The sequence below is a fragment of the Mauremys mutica genome, chromosome 1 (assembly GCF_020497125.1).
Source record: "Mauremys mutica isolate MM-2020 ecotype Southern chromosome 1, ASM2049712v1, whole genome shotgun sequence".
NCBI classification, from domain to species: Eukaryota; Metazoa; Chordata; order Testudines; family Geoemydidae; genus Mauremys; species Mauremys mutica.
In genome coordinates, this window is record NC_059072.1 from 119,133,146 (window position 1) to 119,150,597 (window position 17,452).

General features: G+C 39.7%; 1 protein-coding gene across 4 annotated transcripts in view; it reads left to right on the forward strand.

Moving 5' to 3' along the window:
* Positions 1–17,452, forward strand: part of PDE3A (phosphodiesterase 3A) — a 351,301-nt gene that overhangs the window by 293,429 nt on the left and 40,420 nt on the right. For all 4 annotated transcript variants that reach the window (XM_044992877.1, XM_044992896.1, XM_044992887.1 and 1 more), the window contains 3 exons: positions 9,009–9,269; positions 11,889–12,043; positions 15,951–16,066. In XM_044992877.1, the coding sequence (XP_044848812.1) occupies positions 9,009–9,269; positions 11,889–12,043; positions 15,951–16,066 (532 nt within the window). The remainder of the gene's footprint in view (positions 1–9,008; positions 9,270–11,888; positions 12,044–15,950; positions 16,067–17,452) is intronic.

The window sequence follows — 17,452 nt, forward strand, 5'->3', positions numbered from 1 at the left end:
TTTTCCAATGTTTATATGATTCTAGGTGGTCTAAAATAAATCAGCAGCAAAATCTGTTTCATAAGCAATTTGATTGGGATGGTTTTGTTAGCATCAGCACAACATGCATAGTTTATTTCAACACGTGTCTGATGCATTGTGAATATACCCTTGTGGACAGAGCTCTGTGAAAAGCTTTCTGTCTAGTCTTCGTGATGATGCAAAGGGTTTTGCTGCACTCTGTCTGATCACAGAAGTGTGCTCAACTCTGTCTTATAGAGCTTGGGTTAGGTCCACCTACTGGCTGGAGTAGCATAGTTCTTCTTCATTACGGCATAGAAAAGGATACTCTCTGATTCATTACTTGCCCAGAGGGACAGGAAAATACTAAGTCCATATGTTAATGCAAAAGAACAGTCAGAAATCATATATCCAGGTAAAGCTCCAATTTTCCCTCCTTAAAAAGCAGAAGAACTAAATGCCAAACAATTGTATGCCAACATTTTTCTTTCCTCTTTAATCCTTTGGTAAAAGCTGGTAATTGGACTTGAGGTGGCTTTAAAAATGAGCTATTATTTTCCATAGGGGCCAGTTCATGTTTATATTTCAAATCACTCTCTGGATATTTAAAAAACAAAGCAAAACTGGAGAGTTATGTTTTCTTTTAATTTGGTTTTCAGACAGCTTGGTCTGAGAGTTCATGAAAAGACTTGGAAACCATATGAAATCATGAGTTATTACTTAGCCTGTGATTGTATGATGACAGAAAACCTACCAGATACTGCTGTATTTTTATTTTTCTTCTCACTAACAAAGTGTATCTGAAAGTAACATAGTTGAAAGACAACTGCTTTGCTTTGCCTTTTCTGTTTCTTCTTCATTTGCTGTGGCTTGTGAGAATTTCAGCATTATGCTGCAAGGAATGGTTAGTGCTGTTGCAATAATTGGGGCCTTCTCCAGTTGTAAGCCGAACTATGGAAAAGTAAATGAAAGTTTATTAGGTGGTCCAGTTACCTGTAATAGCAAATGGGATGGCTGGTAACCAGACTCCAACTCAGCCTGTTACATAACATTATTTATGAAAATCAGTAAAAGTGAAAAACAGAAAGATTGTTAGTCTAAACAGAAAGGTGTTTCTTAACACAGTCCTGGAGCTGAATCAGTACGGTATCTGGTAAACGAGAAAGCTTGGAAAAGGTAATAGAACGCATCATGCCATGTCATGTTGGAAGTTAGGCCTAATTGGTGAACAATATAATGAGAGGCTGGACTATTCTGCCGTCCTCCTTCTTTTGGAGGCCCTTAAAAAGAGCCTTTGGGGATGGGAACAGATGGACCACCTGAGGTGTTCCTGGAGGAGGACGAAAGCCATCAGGCTTCCACTCCATTCCAGACACCTTGTCCTTCACCCATGGATCCCAAAGGTAATCACACCATCATAAAGTCAAGACCTCAGCACAGTAGCAGAGATGTATGCCCATCACTGCAGGGTCATATTAACTCTTTAACTCTTTGGGCCCATATATTCTATCTAAATTAATAGAACAGTGGTTTGTATTTAATAGTTGTGCATTTTTTTCTTATTTGTCTAAGGTTTGATTGTTTTGTGGATTGACATTAGTCACCTCCCTTTTTGGAGGTGTGTTTTGTGGTTCAGTTAGGGTGGGTTTAGTGATATGATACTCAGACATGGAATGCCTGATGTTAGTAGTTCTGGGGACCAAGTTTTATTTGCAGTGAGGGGAACCGTTGGCGGTAAGGATACCAAATCTGCTTCCTGGATGAACAAGTCCATTACTGTTGTTCTTGCCCAAGAACATCTTGTAAACTGAATTGGTTGATAAGGGTTTATGGATGAAGGAAACCTTTGTTCCTATGTTTCCTTGATGTATTTGTCCTATAGATATAGTTTTGTCTAGTGTTTCCCCATTCATTAAGGAAACAGTCTCAGATTTTTATAGAAAAAATCCTATAGAATTTAATAAGATAAAACAAAAAGATAATTTAAAACTTATTCTAAAAACCTACAGAATTTAACAGATACATTTTTCAAACCTTCTTGTAGAATTCTGTAGGACGGATACAATTCTCTTAAATTCTATACAACTGTGTAAAACAAACACAAAACACCTATCAAAAGGTAACTTTCCCCGAAGGAAGGAAGGTTAGTTTTGTGGCTAAAGCACTGCAAATCAGAATGAAGTTCCCAGGTCGTCCCACAGACTGCCTATATGACATTGGACAAGTATCTTTGTCCCCTGACCTGAAAACACTATGCGTGTGCTTATATTTATGCTGTGAGGTACCGTAGTTCCATTAACTTCAATGAAAATACTATGCGTGTAAAGTTAACCAAACAGATAGTTGTTTACATGATAGTTCCATAATCTGCCTGTGCCTGAATATGCCATATATAAAATGGAATAATACTTACTGTCTCTCTTGCTTTATCTGTCTTTTCCTTTTCAGGGCATACACCCTTTCTTACTACATTTATCTACAGGCCTAATGCAATCAGGCCCAGATCTTGGTTAGGGCCTTCAGGTGCTATTGTACTGTAAATAATAATAGTAATGATGAATGCTGAAGTTTAAAAACCTTACCAGCATATGTGCTTATTTTTATACCTCATTCAGTTACGTGAACAAACATTGGCTAGTCAGTTAGCTTGCTTTCACTTTTCTTTCTAGTCAGCTTCACTTTCTAGTTCTCATGCCCATGCACACCATTGCAGTGTTTGAGTTGGAAACACTGCACAAGTATGTTTGTTTAAATCAGAGTTGGACTGAATGCACAAAGTTCAGGTTCACATAAAAACTTCAAAATTTCAGGGAGGGGGGTCAAATCCAAGGTTTTGCAACATAGGCTAATAGATCAGCGCTGGCCCAGCAATAGCACGAAAGCAAATTTCACCTTCTAAAATCAGCTTATCTGGCATTTTGCTTAGTTGATTACAAGTGTGTTATTTCATGTCTGTGTTTCTAAATTTCTGAACTTTAGGCTTGAGATGAGTAAAGTGGTTTGGAGCAAATCCAGGCGAGTTCATACAGAGGCTATTCATATTATCAAGAAACTATATGCAAAATGTAGCATTGATAGTGTGTGTTTAATACATTTTTCCCTGTTATCTGGCAGTATATATAAAATGGCAGAAATCATCAGCAATTGTCTGTCTTACATCAATCTTCATTGTTTCATTTTGCCACATATGTAGTTTGTCAGAAATAAATTTCATGTTTCCTTTTTTTAAGGAGACAATCCATGCTAGGTTGCAGGCTTTGATGGCAGAGACTTGTTACATGCAATTTTCCAAAGACAATAAACCTGCGGCTGCATCCATAGTGTTTATCTAAGGTGTCTTCCCAGTTTCATTTAAACCAAATTATGTATCTACCAGTGTTCTTCTCTAAACCACATTAACCCCAGAAGAGCAGCCTCTCCATACTTTGGATGTCAGTTGTCATCTACCATTTTATCCTTTCCATTCCTGACCACATCTGTTTGTTTCATGTGTGGACCAAATGAAGGTTCAAGCAGCCTGTTCACAGACATTGTCTGTAGCTTCCTGTGTCATGACAGCATACAAAATAGTCCAGGCTACACCTCCTCAAAGGGTGTGAGCTCATTCCATAAGAGCTTAGGCAACATTAACAGCATTTTTAAAATAACATTCCTATATTGGACATTTGTAGGGTGATCACTGGGTCCTCTCTGCACACTTTTTGCAAACCACTATGCCTTTACAGCTGCATCCGGATCAGATGCAACCTTTTGGGAAGGCAATCCTGCAGTCTCTCTTTAAATAGAATCTGAGCCCAACCTCCTAGGAGTACAGCTTGCAAGTCACTCAACGTGGAACACACGGATGCATCTACTCAAAGTAAAAAAAGTTACCTACCTGTAACTGTTGTTCTTTTTGATGTGATGCTGATGTGTGTTCCACAACCCACCCTCTGTCTCTCTTCATCAGAGTCTCCACTTCTGATATTTGGTGCAAAGGAACTGAGAGGGTCAGGGTGGCACTGCCCTTATATAGCCAGGGGTGAAGCTAGGTTACATCATTGAATAATGTTTTAAAATCATACTAACTGTTTCTATTTAATGTTTTTGTTATAATTTCAGGACTCTGAAAAGTATAGCATAGTTCTTCAGAGCTGTGTAGTGTAATTGTTTTATAAAAGGATTTGTTGTGTTTTATAGCCAAGACATCAATAGTGTTCTCAGGATGCATTTTAATAGATCAAATTCAAACTATTTGTGTAAGGATTTATTTTAGCTATAGAAGATATTTGAAGTCAACTGATGACATGTAAACTATTTGTATTCAGTGTGCATTGTTACCTCATTGAACCTAATTTATTATGGCAAAATTTCTCCTACATTTCTTTCCTCACTGTATCGTTGTTGAATTGACACTTGGCTATATCTAGTTTTAGATTTTTTTTATTTATATATTTAATTATAAGAATTGCACAATTTAGGCCTTACAATTTAAAAAAAAATTTTTTTTTTGCAATTGTAATATATAGTGATTGCCATTTTAAAAGTCCGCCTCTGTTCTCAGTTGCTATACAGAGGTATCTCGAGGGGGATCACAAGTTCTCCACTTCTAAGGCCTTGTTTACATGAACACTTGCTGTGCAGCCATCTAGGATGTGAATCTACAACACTCCAGTATGCCACTGTGTGGACCGCTGCTGCACACTAAAGTTCCACTGATATACTGTGGTTTGAAAAAGCAGTACATCAATGTGCACTAGGGAACTTTTAGTGTGTATCAGCAGAGTCCACATAGGTATTCTATAGTGCTCCAGAATGCTGCACACTGATTTACACTCTAACTTGCTGAGCAGCAAGTATATATGTAGAGATGCCTTTAAGTATTGTGAAATACTCTGATACATATGTCATATAGAACAGATTGTTGACATTTGAATGGTGACAGTTGCTTTGATCTTGTCAGATAACATAAGGTAAGCAGGGTAGAGGCCTAGTTAGAACTTCAATGTGAGATACTGTGCATTATATATTTCCATAACAGGTACTGTGTGTGTGCGTGTATATACACGTACACATAACGTTATAAAATTCCAGCAATTACAGGACCATGTTTTCAGTTGAAATGTTCATTACTACAAATAAGGGAATGCATACCTGTGTGATGCTTCTCAGGGCACCATGGGCTGAGAGTCACCTTGTTGCCAACTATCCCCAGCATAAGGGAGTCTTGCCTGGGCCAGCTGAGTGTTAGCTTACTAACAAAACCACCCTGTCAGCTACTCAAGTGCTCTCCTCTGGCCCCTGCGGTTTGACAGTAGATGTACCGCAACCCCTGACTCCCTTCAAAGTATCCCCCTGTGGTGTCTAGCCCCTGGTCACTAGATACCACAGAAATCCTGGATTCTCTGTTCCCAAATGAACAGTGTACCATGTTTTACCCCATTTAACTTAAATCCCTGCTCCTGTATCACGCACAGCCATTGAATTTTAATTATGGTAAAGCAACAGGAAATTTATTTGAGAAAGAATAGTGATTCAAATAGAAATAAGTGTGAGTGATAGAAATAAATGGTTTTGTACAAAACAAAATAATCATTCACAAAATAGGGCCTACGTTTATTAATAGTTACCTAGCTAATAAAGTAGATTCTCACCCCAAAATTCAGGTTTTTTTAACGTTTGCTGGCCCCCGTCTTTCATGAAGCACCTCGCTCATCAAGGTACTTCCTCGTTGAATGGATCCAGAGTGTCTTTCTCCGTCCAGAGATATAGTGAATCAGTCTTTTGTCTTTATTCCTACTCTGGTGATCCCCTCGCTCTCATATCGTACGTTTTCACTTCCAATTGGTTTTGGTGATTATAGTTTGTCTTTGATGGTTTTCCATTGACTTTTCTGGGTTGGCACGAAGGCAGACAATGGAGCGCTATACATTACATAGTTGGCTAGCTGGAAAGGGGGGGGTGACAACTCCATCCTTCCTGAATAGGCCCTCACCAAGACATATGATTCCTTGGTGATTTGCTTTCACTCCAAGACCATAAGGGCATAATTTTCAGTAGAGTTACGTTATTCCTTAAGTATTACCCATAGATGCACTTCACAATGAGTGAGTATTGATAAGTTAGAAGCTTTCAGTAGAGACCTCAGACACTACCATTGATTGATAAATTCCATGAAAATAGTGTGTTATGTGCTGTGAGTTTGTCTAGGGAAGTACAAGGTAACCTCTGTACTGGGCTCCTGTAGATGATCTGTGCCAAACTTTGACAAGACAGGCTGTGACACAGAAGCCTCTACAGTAGTCCAGTGCAAAGGCTACCTTGTACTTCCCTAGATGGCTTCTGTAAATTACGTTGCCTGCTAATGCACTAAAGGCAACCTGGGATTGCCAAGTCACGGGGAAGGCCCGGCCATGGTCTGTATGTCAGCTGTATGCCACTAGAGAACTCTTTTTGCTCAGTTGCTGCTCTCGGGGACAGCAGTGCTGGCTTAACGGCCACTCTGCAAAATGTCAGCATCACAATATAGAATATGGGCTTATACTTTTGTCCTGCTGAAGTCAGACCTATTTCCTTCATTGAAGTATTAATGTATTTCCTGATCTCTTGCTCCGATAAGCAGGTCACCGATTTCAGACTACAGGTTTAATAGGATTTCAAATTCTAAATAGTGCTCTTTGCTGAAAATATGAGACCTACTTTTATTTCCTCTTCTGTAACACTTTGCCTTATATCTTTGATTTTTTTCCTTTTGGCCTGTTTTGCTGGGCTGAGATAAAGATAGACAAATTATTCCTCTCACCCCAACCCCTGCCTTAGAATTTAAAGTTGATGCTTTATTTAGCCGCTGCCAGATTTGTTCATGGTGCAAACCCAGCTCAGCAGATGTGGGCTTGCTGTTCAAGTTTTGCCTTTAATCTTGGAGGAAACAAGCCCCTTGATGGTTGAGAAGAGGTATGGTATGTAATGAATGAAACCTTATCTTGGGAACACTAGGAAACCCTTCCATAACCTGCGGAGGGAACAGTGCCAGGAGTTGTCGTCTCTGGGCACCTGTATGGGTTTGGGATGCTGCAATTGGTCACTCGGAGTCTGTTTACCACTCGGCCTTAGCAGGTGTAGTGCAGAGTGGGTGTTGAAAGTGTCTGGTGGATGAAGTGCATTCAGCTATAAGGAAGGAAAGATCAGAACTCTCTGTACCAACCCACTGGGCTCTAGTCCCTTCTCTGCAGATTCCTTCCCTTCCTCTCCCTACGCTGCTGGGTTTTAGTCTCAAAGGTATGTGTGTGGAGAGCGGGATCGTTGTGGACGAGGTAAGCAATGAGTTCTGGGGGATTGTGGTCATTGTAACATGGGTGTATGTGGGCTGGAAGGTGTTGGTGTGAGATCCCTGTACTAGCTGTGGATAAGGGGACCGTAAAAGAAAGAATAAATTGATCCATTAAATTGACATCAGCCTTTTGTTTCTCATTGGCATTGGATAGCATTTCTGTAGGCAAAGTAAGTCACCTTCCATGTTTAGCAAGACATATAGTAGGAAGTGCAGAAGCATAGGTGGTCCAGTGACCCAAGTACAGCACCGAGTGTTAGGAGACTGGAGTTTTACTCCTGGCTGGCCACAGAATCACTATGTGACCTTGGCCAAATCATTCTCTCTTTTTGTGCCTCAGTTTGCGACAGTTCCTCAGAAGTGTGTATTTCAGTATTGTTTGCAAAGGATTTTGTGAGCCTGAAGAAGTTCAAAGCATTACCGAGGATCGCTATTGTTTTATGTATTAAGAGTTCCATAAATATTATAGTGACTGGCAATTCTTCTCCTGCTTGTGTTATGACCTGTCTCCCATTATAAGAGCATGCTTCGTTCTCCAGCCTGTCAATGTCCCAACCCAGAAAAATATTATACTCTGTCACAGTGGCAATTCTATCACTTGGGGGCATTATCCCACTTAGAAAAAGGTGAATATCTATCAGAGTAAAATAGATGTTTCTTCATCTGAGTTACGCATCCTTCGCATCTGATAGGTTGACAAAATAGATCTTCCAGGAATGGCTGTGGGGGCATTTGTTCCAGTACCTTGGATATATACATTGCATTTGTGCCCAGGAGGGCGCTCCAAAGCAGTAATAGCCTAGCAGTCACTTTCAAGAGTGCCTTTAATTGATGATCCCATGTGGAGCAACAGTGATTTATGGTGCTTCCACTAAACTTTTGACCTAGAAATGCCACTGCTTTGTCAATAATTTAGAAGTAATGGAAGACACACTTTCTGCCTCGGTTGCTGTCTGTTCTGCAACTTAATTTAAGCCTCCAGTTTTTATTCATATAGCTTATTCTGTTACACATTACAGTTCCTTAATCTTTTCTTTAAGGCTGTACCATTAGTTGTTACTTGCACATTATAGATAATTTCTCTGCATATGTTGCCATTACTTAAAGTGCTACTTTTCTTTTTATTTAATAATCTTTCTTTTTTAATTATGTTCCCATTATTATTTCATAAACTGATAAACTTTCAGGGCTGTTATGATCATCTAGTCTGGTGTCCTGTGTATAATTTCACTCTGGCATTCCTTTATGGAGCTCATTAACTTGCATCTCAACTAGAGCATATCACTTAGAATGACATCCAATCTTAATTTCAGTATTCAAGTTTCAATATTGTTGCCCAGCGCACTCTTACTTGGCAGAGAGTTTTTGTCGTCATCTGCTTTCTGACTGCTCTTAAAAACTTGTATCTGTGTTGTGACCCTTTACAAAATCTAAATAAACTATATGCAATCAATTTGCAAACTTGTTTAAAGAGAAAGACATCAACCTAATGGTTGATCTGGTCAGAATGTTCAGAATAAATCACGTTGTTTTATGTCGTTAATTTCTTTTAATCTTTTCCTAGCTATCAACAACAAATTGAATAAAGGATGCTGGTAACTGTCCCCGAAAAGGTGTTGGGTTTGATGCCACATGCTTTAGTTTGACATGTGAGACGCAGCCATATCCTTACACGTACTACTTTGTTTTTCCCTTTCAGTCCTCAGGTACCAGTATTACAGTTGATATCGCTGTTATGGGAGAAGCTCATGGGCTCATTACCGACCTTCTGGCAGATCCTTCGTTGCCACCTAATGTGTGTACTTCCCTGAGAGCAGTGAGCAACCTGCTAAACACACAGTTAACCTTCCAGGCTATTCATAAGCCAAGGGTTAACCCTTTGATGTCCTTCAGTGAGAACTACACCTGCTCTGACTCAGAGGAATGTCCGGAAAAAGGAGAAAAGCTGGCTATTCCCAAGGTACGTGCTAGTCTACATGTTGGCTATCACAGTGAATTTATTCCAGCTACTAAAACTTGACTCCTCCCTTTTGGTATAGTATTGCATGGTTGGGTGCGTTAATGGAGATTTTTTCCTCATCTTCTGAAGCATTAATCATTGACTTCTATAAGAAGCAAAATTAAATGGACTAATGTGGTGGTGGTAAGACAGTTCCTATTCCTTCAATGCTCACACAGTTCAAACCTGATCCTTCATGCAACTTTAGAAATGGGCATTCAACACAGGATAATTTACATACTTGGAATTCCTGTTTCTTAGTAAGTGTTTGAAGGAGTTGGAGTAAGGGAGACTGGGAAGAGCACAGCTCTCTCTATACTATCAGAAGTAGAGGGGAGCTCCTCCTAATCTCTTGACTTGAGGGAACTCATCTCTGCTTCCTCCTTTTACTTTAGTGCTGATAACTCCCCCTCCCCTTTCAACTTTTACCAGTGAGTGTTGGTAGCAAGTGAAGTCATTATGTGTCATTAAGCAGGAGGGAATGAATGAAATGGTGAGATCAGTGCACTCTTCAGCTCTAAAGATCAGAGTTCAAATCTTAATTAGAGTTACAGGTGAAATGAGTTTGATGTTCTTTTCTTAGTCCCTTAGCACCTCATGCAAAACCTATGGAAGTCGGTGGGTATCTTTTTTCATTGACCTCCATTTGCTTTGGGTCATGCCTCAAATGACCATTGTCGACTTGAAAAAACCACCACACAATTCCATATAGTGGACAACATTTGCTCAATAAAGGTCCATTGCTCAGTCCTCAGTAAGGACTGAGTTGCACTGGCAGAGCTATGTATTTAAAGACAAGGTATTAACATATCTAAACTGCTTTTTTTTTTTCATACACTAGCTCAAGCAGAGCTAGCATGTGCTTGTGTACCCAGACTGGGAGGCTCGCTCCCAGATGCAGTGTAGACACACCCATAGAGAAATAAGCAATGCTATTAATTCCTGATTTCTATATACACAAGTTAGCAAAATTCAATAGATAGAGAGAAACCTCTTATCAGGTTGGAGGTAATTTAAATTGCCAGGACATCCACTCTGACATCTAAAAATTTAGTAATATCGCCATTAGCAGCAAGGCTTATATTTTACTTTGGGAACTAAGTAAAACAATTCTGTGTTGTTTTGTTCTTATCCTGTACAAATAATTTCTGCTGCCTACAGTTATGGAGGCAACTGATCATCAACTTTTATATTTTATAGGACTTTTAATATGCCTCTTTCATATTTATAGAGCTTACATTTCCTTTAATTGAAGAAAAATTAGTCCCACTGAGCACTTCTGCTGTTTATACTCTATATAATGTAATAGCTCCTATTGAAAACTCCATATTCATTGGGCTAGATGACTGCAGTAATGGTGATATTTCCATATACATAGAGTAGTAGATATGAAGATATCACTATGGATTGGCAAGTGCTGAATTTCTTGGGAGGCTCTGTAACAAAATACATTAGATACAAACTAACATATTTATATAGTTTTGAAAAAACAACATATACAGCAAACCCATCATGTATTATAGGCAGGGCTGAAGGACTGCTTATTCTTAAGGTTGCCTGACACTTCCCATTATGAGACTCTGATTTCAGTTGCTTATAACTTTGCAAAACTTTAACCATTTGGGCTGAAATTTACCATGCACGGTGTCTGCCTCAGACTGAATCTGTTGATCCAATGGCACAATAAGCCAGTGACATCCACTGTAGATCCTTATAAATACGTAGATAGTTAATTTTTTTAGTACTTCTCAAACTGAAAATTCTTCACGATAATTAAAAGGCAACAAATAATATAAAAATTCAACATCTGTAACATAATGATGCAACCACTTGTATATCCGCAATAAAACTGACCCCACAAATAACAGTAACCCCCTAATCAACTCCACCCATTCCCTCAATCTGCCTCCTCACCAGACATCTGGGAAAAGCCCCATCAACAAGGATCAGGTAGATCGATATAAGGAGCATGCAAGACAATCAGATAAGTCAGGAAAACTCTGCTGCAAGAAATCCACTAGAACTTCTCCCAACACCCTTGCCTTACCATGAGAGATTTTTGCTAGTAATTTTTCTTCCTTTTTGCAAAAGCATTGTGGAAGATTTAGTGTCCCATCGCGTAAATGTTTGATTTTCATGGATTGTCTTCAATTTGGCAGGATAGAGCAGAGAAACCTGCTGGTTTTTTGTTGTTGTTGTTTTTGTTTTTTTGGGCGGAGAGAGGGGTGGTTTTGTTTGTTTTGCTTCCTTTCCTGCTTCCTATCTCTGATGTCAAAGAATGTGTGGCTGCTATTTCCAACTCTTTAAGCAACTTGCTAGTGTGACTTTGGCCAAGTCACTTAGGGCTTGTTTTTCAAAGGTGCTGAGTTCCTTAATGTTGACTCCAATGGGACCTCTGAGTGCTGAGCACTTCTGACAATCAGTCCCTTGACCTTTCTTTGCCTCAATTTCTCCATCTGTAAAATAGGGCTTATGGCACTTACCCATCTCACAGGGTATGTCAGGCTCAATTACTGAATTGACATTTGAGATCCCTGATGAAAGGTGGTATATATAATTGCAAAGTATTATCTGCTTTAGCGCCTACGGAAGAGTCTGCCTCCAGGTCTACTCAGGCGAGTGTCATCAACTTGGACCACAACAACATCTGCCACAGGTTTACCTACCTTGGAGCCTGCACCAGTGAGAAGAGACCGTAGTGGCAGCATCAAACCTCATGAATCTTCTTCATCCAGGTAAGAAAACTATCCTGTCTGTATCTTTAGGAGAACTTCTTTGGTTTTCTGTGGGCATGTAGGTGTGTAATAATGTCTTCTCTTGGGAAACTATAGGTCAGAAATTTGAAAGAGTTCCCATTCTAGGTTTTGGGATTGGGGGGCGGTTGTATTTTGTTTTTTAGAGAATTAAAACCTTTATAGTAGGTCAGATTACTTTAAACACACATTCGGCAATGTTTAGAAGCCAAAAGGTTCAATGAGTTGCAAAACCAGAACTTAAAAAGATTATGTAAAAAACAATTATCTATTAAAGGTCTTTGCTAAATTCTTCTTCTATATCCTTATACTCTTTCCTCTGCATTTTCTGAGCAGATAGTTCTGATGGTTGATTATAAGTATTTTTAAATTAAATGTACAATTTCAGACATCTGACAATAAGAGCAAGAAATTTCATGGTGTGTTTTAGTGGTTCCATTAATATTATTATTTCAAGAACACCACAAGTGTTCAAGGGGCTCTACAGACATAAAAGAAGATAAGGTCTCAACCTTGAGCTTTCAAGCTAAACCATTCAAATGTAATGCAAACAATAAAAAGTGTAAGCAGACAACACCACAGAGGAGTATAATCTTGGAAGGCAAGGCCAAAGAAGTGGGTTTGAAAGAGGAAAAGGAGAGTGTTGAAAGAGAGTGTTCCAAGCATTAAAAAGGTACAATATAAGAACTGTGACACAAAGGAAGGAATTAGGAAGGAGAACATTGATTGCCTAGGAGAGCATTGATTGCCTAGTGCACGAAGCAGGCATGATAGAATTTGAAACCAGAGACATAGGTGGGGGCAAAGATGTGTAGAACCATTCCTTAAAGAACATTTTCTAGCACTGTATCCAGGCTAGTTTTCAACGTTCCCAGGGAGTGCTGCTCAACAGGTGCACCATACAATTTTATGTCGGGATTCACAAATTGTTATTACAAAGTTTATAGTTCTGGTATAGAAACAAAATAAAGAGCTAAATGTTCTGTTCATATATGTGTTAAGGTTTCCAAGCTTCCTTGTGCCATCAAAATACAACCTTTCCAAATGCCCTCAGTCCCTTTTGTCTCATCTTATTAAAGGGCTTGTCCTATAAAGATCTTCCTTTCCATTTGCTGCTACAGGAACAGGATCACAGCAAGTATTTTATGGGGATGGAAATGGTGAGGCCCATGTTATTTGAAGATGCCTGAAGTTTCAGGCCTTCTCAGGGGAGACCTGAAGCATTCCAGCTGCAAATAGGATAAAAAGGCCTGGTCTGCACTGTGGGGGGAGGGGATCGACCTAAGATACACAACTTCAGCTATGAGAATAGCGTAGCTGAAGTCAACGTATTTTAGGTCGACTTACCTGGCGTCCTCATGGTGCGAGGTCGACTGCCGCCGCTCCCCCATCGACTCTGCTTCCGCCTCTCGCTGCAGTGGAGCACAGGAGTCGACGGCAGAGTGATCGGGGATCGATTTATCACATCTACACTAGGCGCGATAAATCGATCCCTGCTAGATCGATCACTACCCGCCGATCTAGTGTAGTGGCCCTGGCTGTGGTAAAAGCTGTAGAGGGGAAGAAAAAAGATTATTATATTTTATAGCCCTGGAACCAGCCCTGGAGGTATCCTTGAAAATATCTGGGGGCTGCAGTATATCTTAGAAACCAAGTGACCCAGTAAAGTGAAATATAAACAAGATAGCACCATGTGGAAATCTTTTTCAGCCACTGTTTTTCTGTGATTCATACAGCTTTCTTGATTTATATTGTTGATTCCAGACTCTCACGTAGTATGTAAGCTTCCTAAGAAGGGAATCTGAAGTGAGGGGGAGGGGAGCAATTAAATATTGCTGGTGGTGTTTTTCTAGTTATGTAACTCTTTATGATGAGCCAAATAAATGGGCTATCAATTCTTCCTAAGTTTAATGTCACCAATTGCATAATGATAGCTCTGTCAAGCCTCCCAGCCTATTGTTTACAGTTCGTCCATTACAGGAGCAGAAGCAATTCATACTCCAGAAGAGGAAAGTGAGGCCTGTATGTCTAGCATAACTTAGCCAAACAGATACAGATTGGGGCATTTTGCATCAATAAAACACTCAAGAAAAAGGTCTTGACTAGGAAAAAAAATCTATTTAATGGCTTATTATTTCCTTCACACTTCATCTGTGTTTGGCAAAGTGAGGCTGGAGGGAGAGGGAAAGGAATATGCACCATTCTATTATCCTCAAAGCCACAAAAGAGGCAATAGAGCCATTCTGTGGCAGCTCCACAGATCACGGGGTCTGCAGCTTTTGTGCCCCACAACCCCTATGAGCAGGGGGTAGCCTATGTATTTCCATAGTTGTGGGCTCACCAGCTTTGCCCAGACTGCTGCATAGGTTCCAGAATCCTGTGCACACACTTCCCTCTATGCAACATGAATGGTGAGGGCAAGATCCTTGCATAGCTTCAAAGGAAAGTAACTTCATGAAAGTAACATCTTAGGGTTCCATATTCACTTTCTCAGAGTCACTTCCTTAACAAGTTAGAAGATTTTCCTAGCTCCCAGCATTTCATTCTCATCCTAGGATCCAAAAACCAGCTGGGTTCATTCTGCCTTTTGCTTCATGACAGATAACTATTCTGCCATCTGAAGTTAGCTAAGCCATGAAACAGAACGGAACCTAGCTTGCTGTTCCATAGTAGTAAGATTTCTGTGGTGCTAAGAAGTAAAACAAAAAAAATTGCTGTAAGATATAAAAAATTCCTCTTACTATAAAATCCCTTTAGTATAGGACCCAGTTTGCTTTGAGGGACCATCTGTTGCCCTATATTCTATGTCACCATCTTGTGTTAGAATCTGGAAGCACAGCAGAGTTGGATCTTGGCAAGACATTTGAAGGATTGTAGGGCAAAGGCCTTATGGATCCGTGCCCTCATTGTGGAAGAACGCACTGTGAGGCATCTGCGTAAGCAGGTGGCATGTGGCGGTTCCTTTATTAAATTACAGTGATAAATGCAGCTTTTCCATCTAACAGAATCACCTGGCATCAGGACATAAGAGATACAGAAGTGTCAAGACTGTCTTTCTCTTTTTCCCTTATGTTTTTTTCTTTTTTATGGTACTTTTCAATGATTTTCTCTTAGATTAGTGAGCAGATATCTACAAGTAGCTTTCCAAGAATCTCTTAGTAGGGATTTTTTTTTTCAAAAGCTGCATGTGATGTATCTGAAAGGTGCTGGATTGAAAGCCTTGGAAACTAGAGGTCTCTATTTATCCACAAAGCAGACACACCACAGGCAGCAGTACTGCAAGCTTCCCCCCAGTGTGATTCAGTCCTGCTGTGGAAGCTGCATCACTACAGATTGCATTAAGTGGCACCCTTGTTGGCAATCTGAGGAGAAAAATCCAATGGGCCTGATTTTCATGGACACCAAGGCCCTTTTATACTGCTTCAGGTATGTAAAGAGACCTTTAACAAGGTGTAAATTTAATTGAAGCCCACTTTTAGACTGCTTCCACACCGTCAGCACAGCATAAAGGAATTTTAGTATAAATTAAATGAAAAGGCCTGGACACTGAAGTCACTCCTAGCGGCTGTCTCACCAGCACCAAAGCATGGTTGAGGTAAATTGGAAAGCCAGCTTGGAAGAATCTTACTGTACCAGTGTTGTAACTGTGTTTGGCTTAAATCAAAGTCTTAAATGTCTGGAGTTGTCAGTCCAGCACCTTTCGCAATACTGAATTCACTAAAAATAATAATTGAAACAGTTGATAACGCAGCTCTCCGTAGTAGTGTTTTTTGTTCTTACGCATGGAGTGCTGTGACAATTAGCTTCTCTCAGAACTCTGTCACCAAGACTTTTGCAGGCAACAATGCTTATGTAATAATACTGTGTGTTTGTACTCTTGATCTTACAGCACTGACCCTTGGAACAGCTCAGTTCTGATGGCCATCACAAAAAGTAGGTCCTTCTCGGCCTCCTATGCGATGTCTGCCACAAACCATCTGAATTCCAAAAGGCAAATCCGACAAGGTGAACAGCTATTTCTGGTTTGATGTTTATTTTATTTAGCCAAGCTTGCTTTCTCTAAAGCTGGGAACTCCGGTGACTGACACACACGCAGCATCTTTTGCTTTCCGTCTACTCTTTCTCCTCACCCACATTCCCATAAATTAGACTTCAGTTATTTCCATCATTTAAAAACACAGTGATCTAAAATGCTACAGCTTATAGTAGTGTTGCTGTAGTGTTTTGACCTTTCCATTATAAAAGTTGTTGGTTTCTGTTCTATTACTTCAATGATCTATGTGCTAAATTCTGCCTTCAGTTACCTCTAGGCAATCCCATTGATTCCAGTAGGATTGAAGACCAATTGTATCTCGTAACATACTCGTTAAACTGACTGTCTATATATTTTCCATTGTCTTCTTTCAGTTTGCCTGGTTATAATAAAACATAAAATTTGTCTTTGTGGGAGATAGGCATAGGCAGCTAATTGTCCTTATCATACAATTATATCCAAATGACAAGAACATTTTAACCTATATGCCTTTCCGTCTGTCATGGAAAAAGTCTAAAAGGCCTTTATTGATGGTCAGATCAGATCAAATCAAATGCACATCTGCCAATTTGTGAAGCATGGTTCTTAGACAAGGTTTTAAAAAAAGTTACCAGTAACCAATGAATAAAAGGATCCAACTAGTTTCAAAAGGTTCTTTTTTAAAAAAAAGAATAAACCTAGAAATTCTTTTTCTGACATTGTAGTGACAGGTGATGTTACATAATATCTTCACTCAGTACTGGGAGACTTCCAGATAATGTTTTAGCCAGAAAAAAAAATAGGGACAATAACTTCTTAACAGATAATAACATTTACAATAGAACAGTTTTTTTTGAAATCATCAGTGGTCTATAGATGGCTATCTTATCTGACTTGTATTGGAGTCCAGTAGAATGTTTCCCCATGCTCTCAAGCACTCCTTTGAGCTGAAATTTTCAAAAGCAGCCATTGATTTTGGTGCTCAGTTTGAAACAACTTGGGGCTGTTTTTCAGAAGTGCTGAAAATCCACTGATCAAAGGGAAGTACGTGGGACCTGTCTTCCTGGCCTAATGTTGGGCCCCAAGGAATCCAAAATTAGAGACCATTTTGAAAATATATCTGCATGTTTTAGATCGCCGTCAGCCATGTTTGCTAGAAGAAATTGTTTTTCAACTTCAAGCCTGGAGCAAACTTTGATAACTCCCCTGAGATGTCAAGTATCAGAGGGGTAGCCGTGTTAGTCTGGTTCTGTAGAAGCAGCAAAGAATCCTGTGGCACCTTATAGACTAACAGACGTTTTGCAGCATGAGCTTTCGTGGGTGAATACCCACTTCTTCGGATGCAAGATGGGTGACATCTCGACCTATTGAAGTCAATA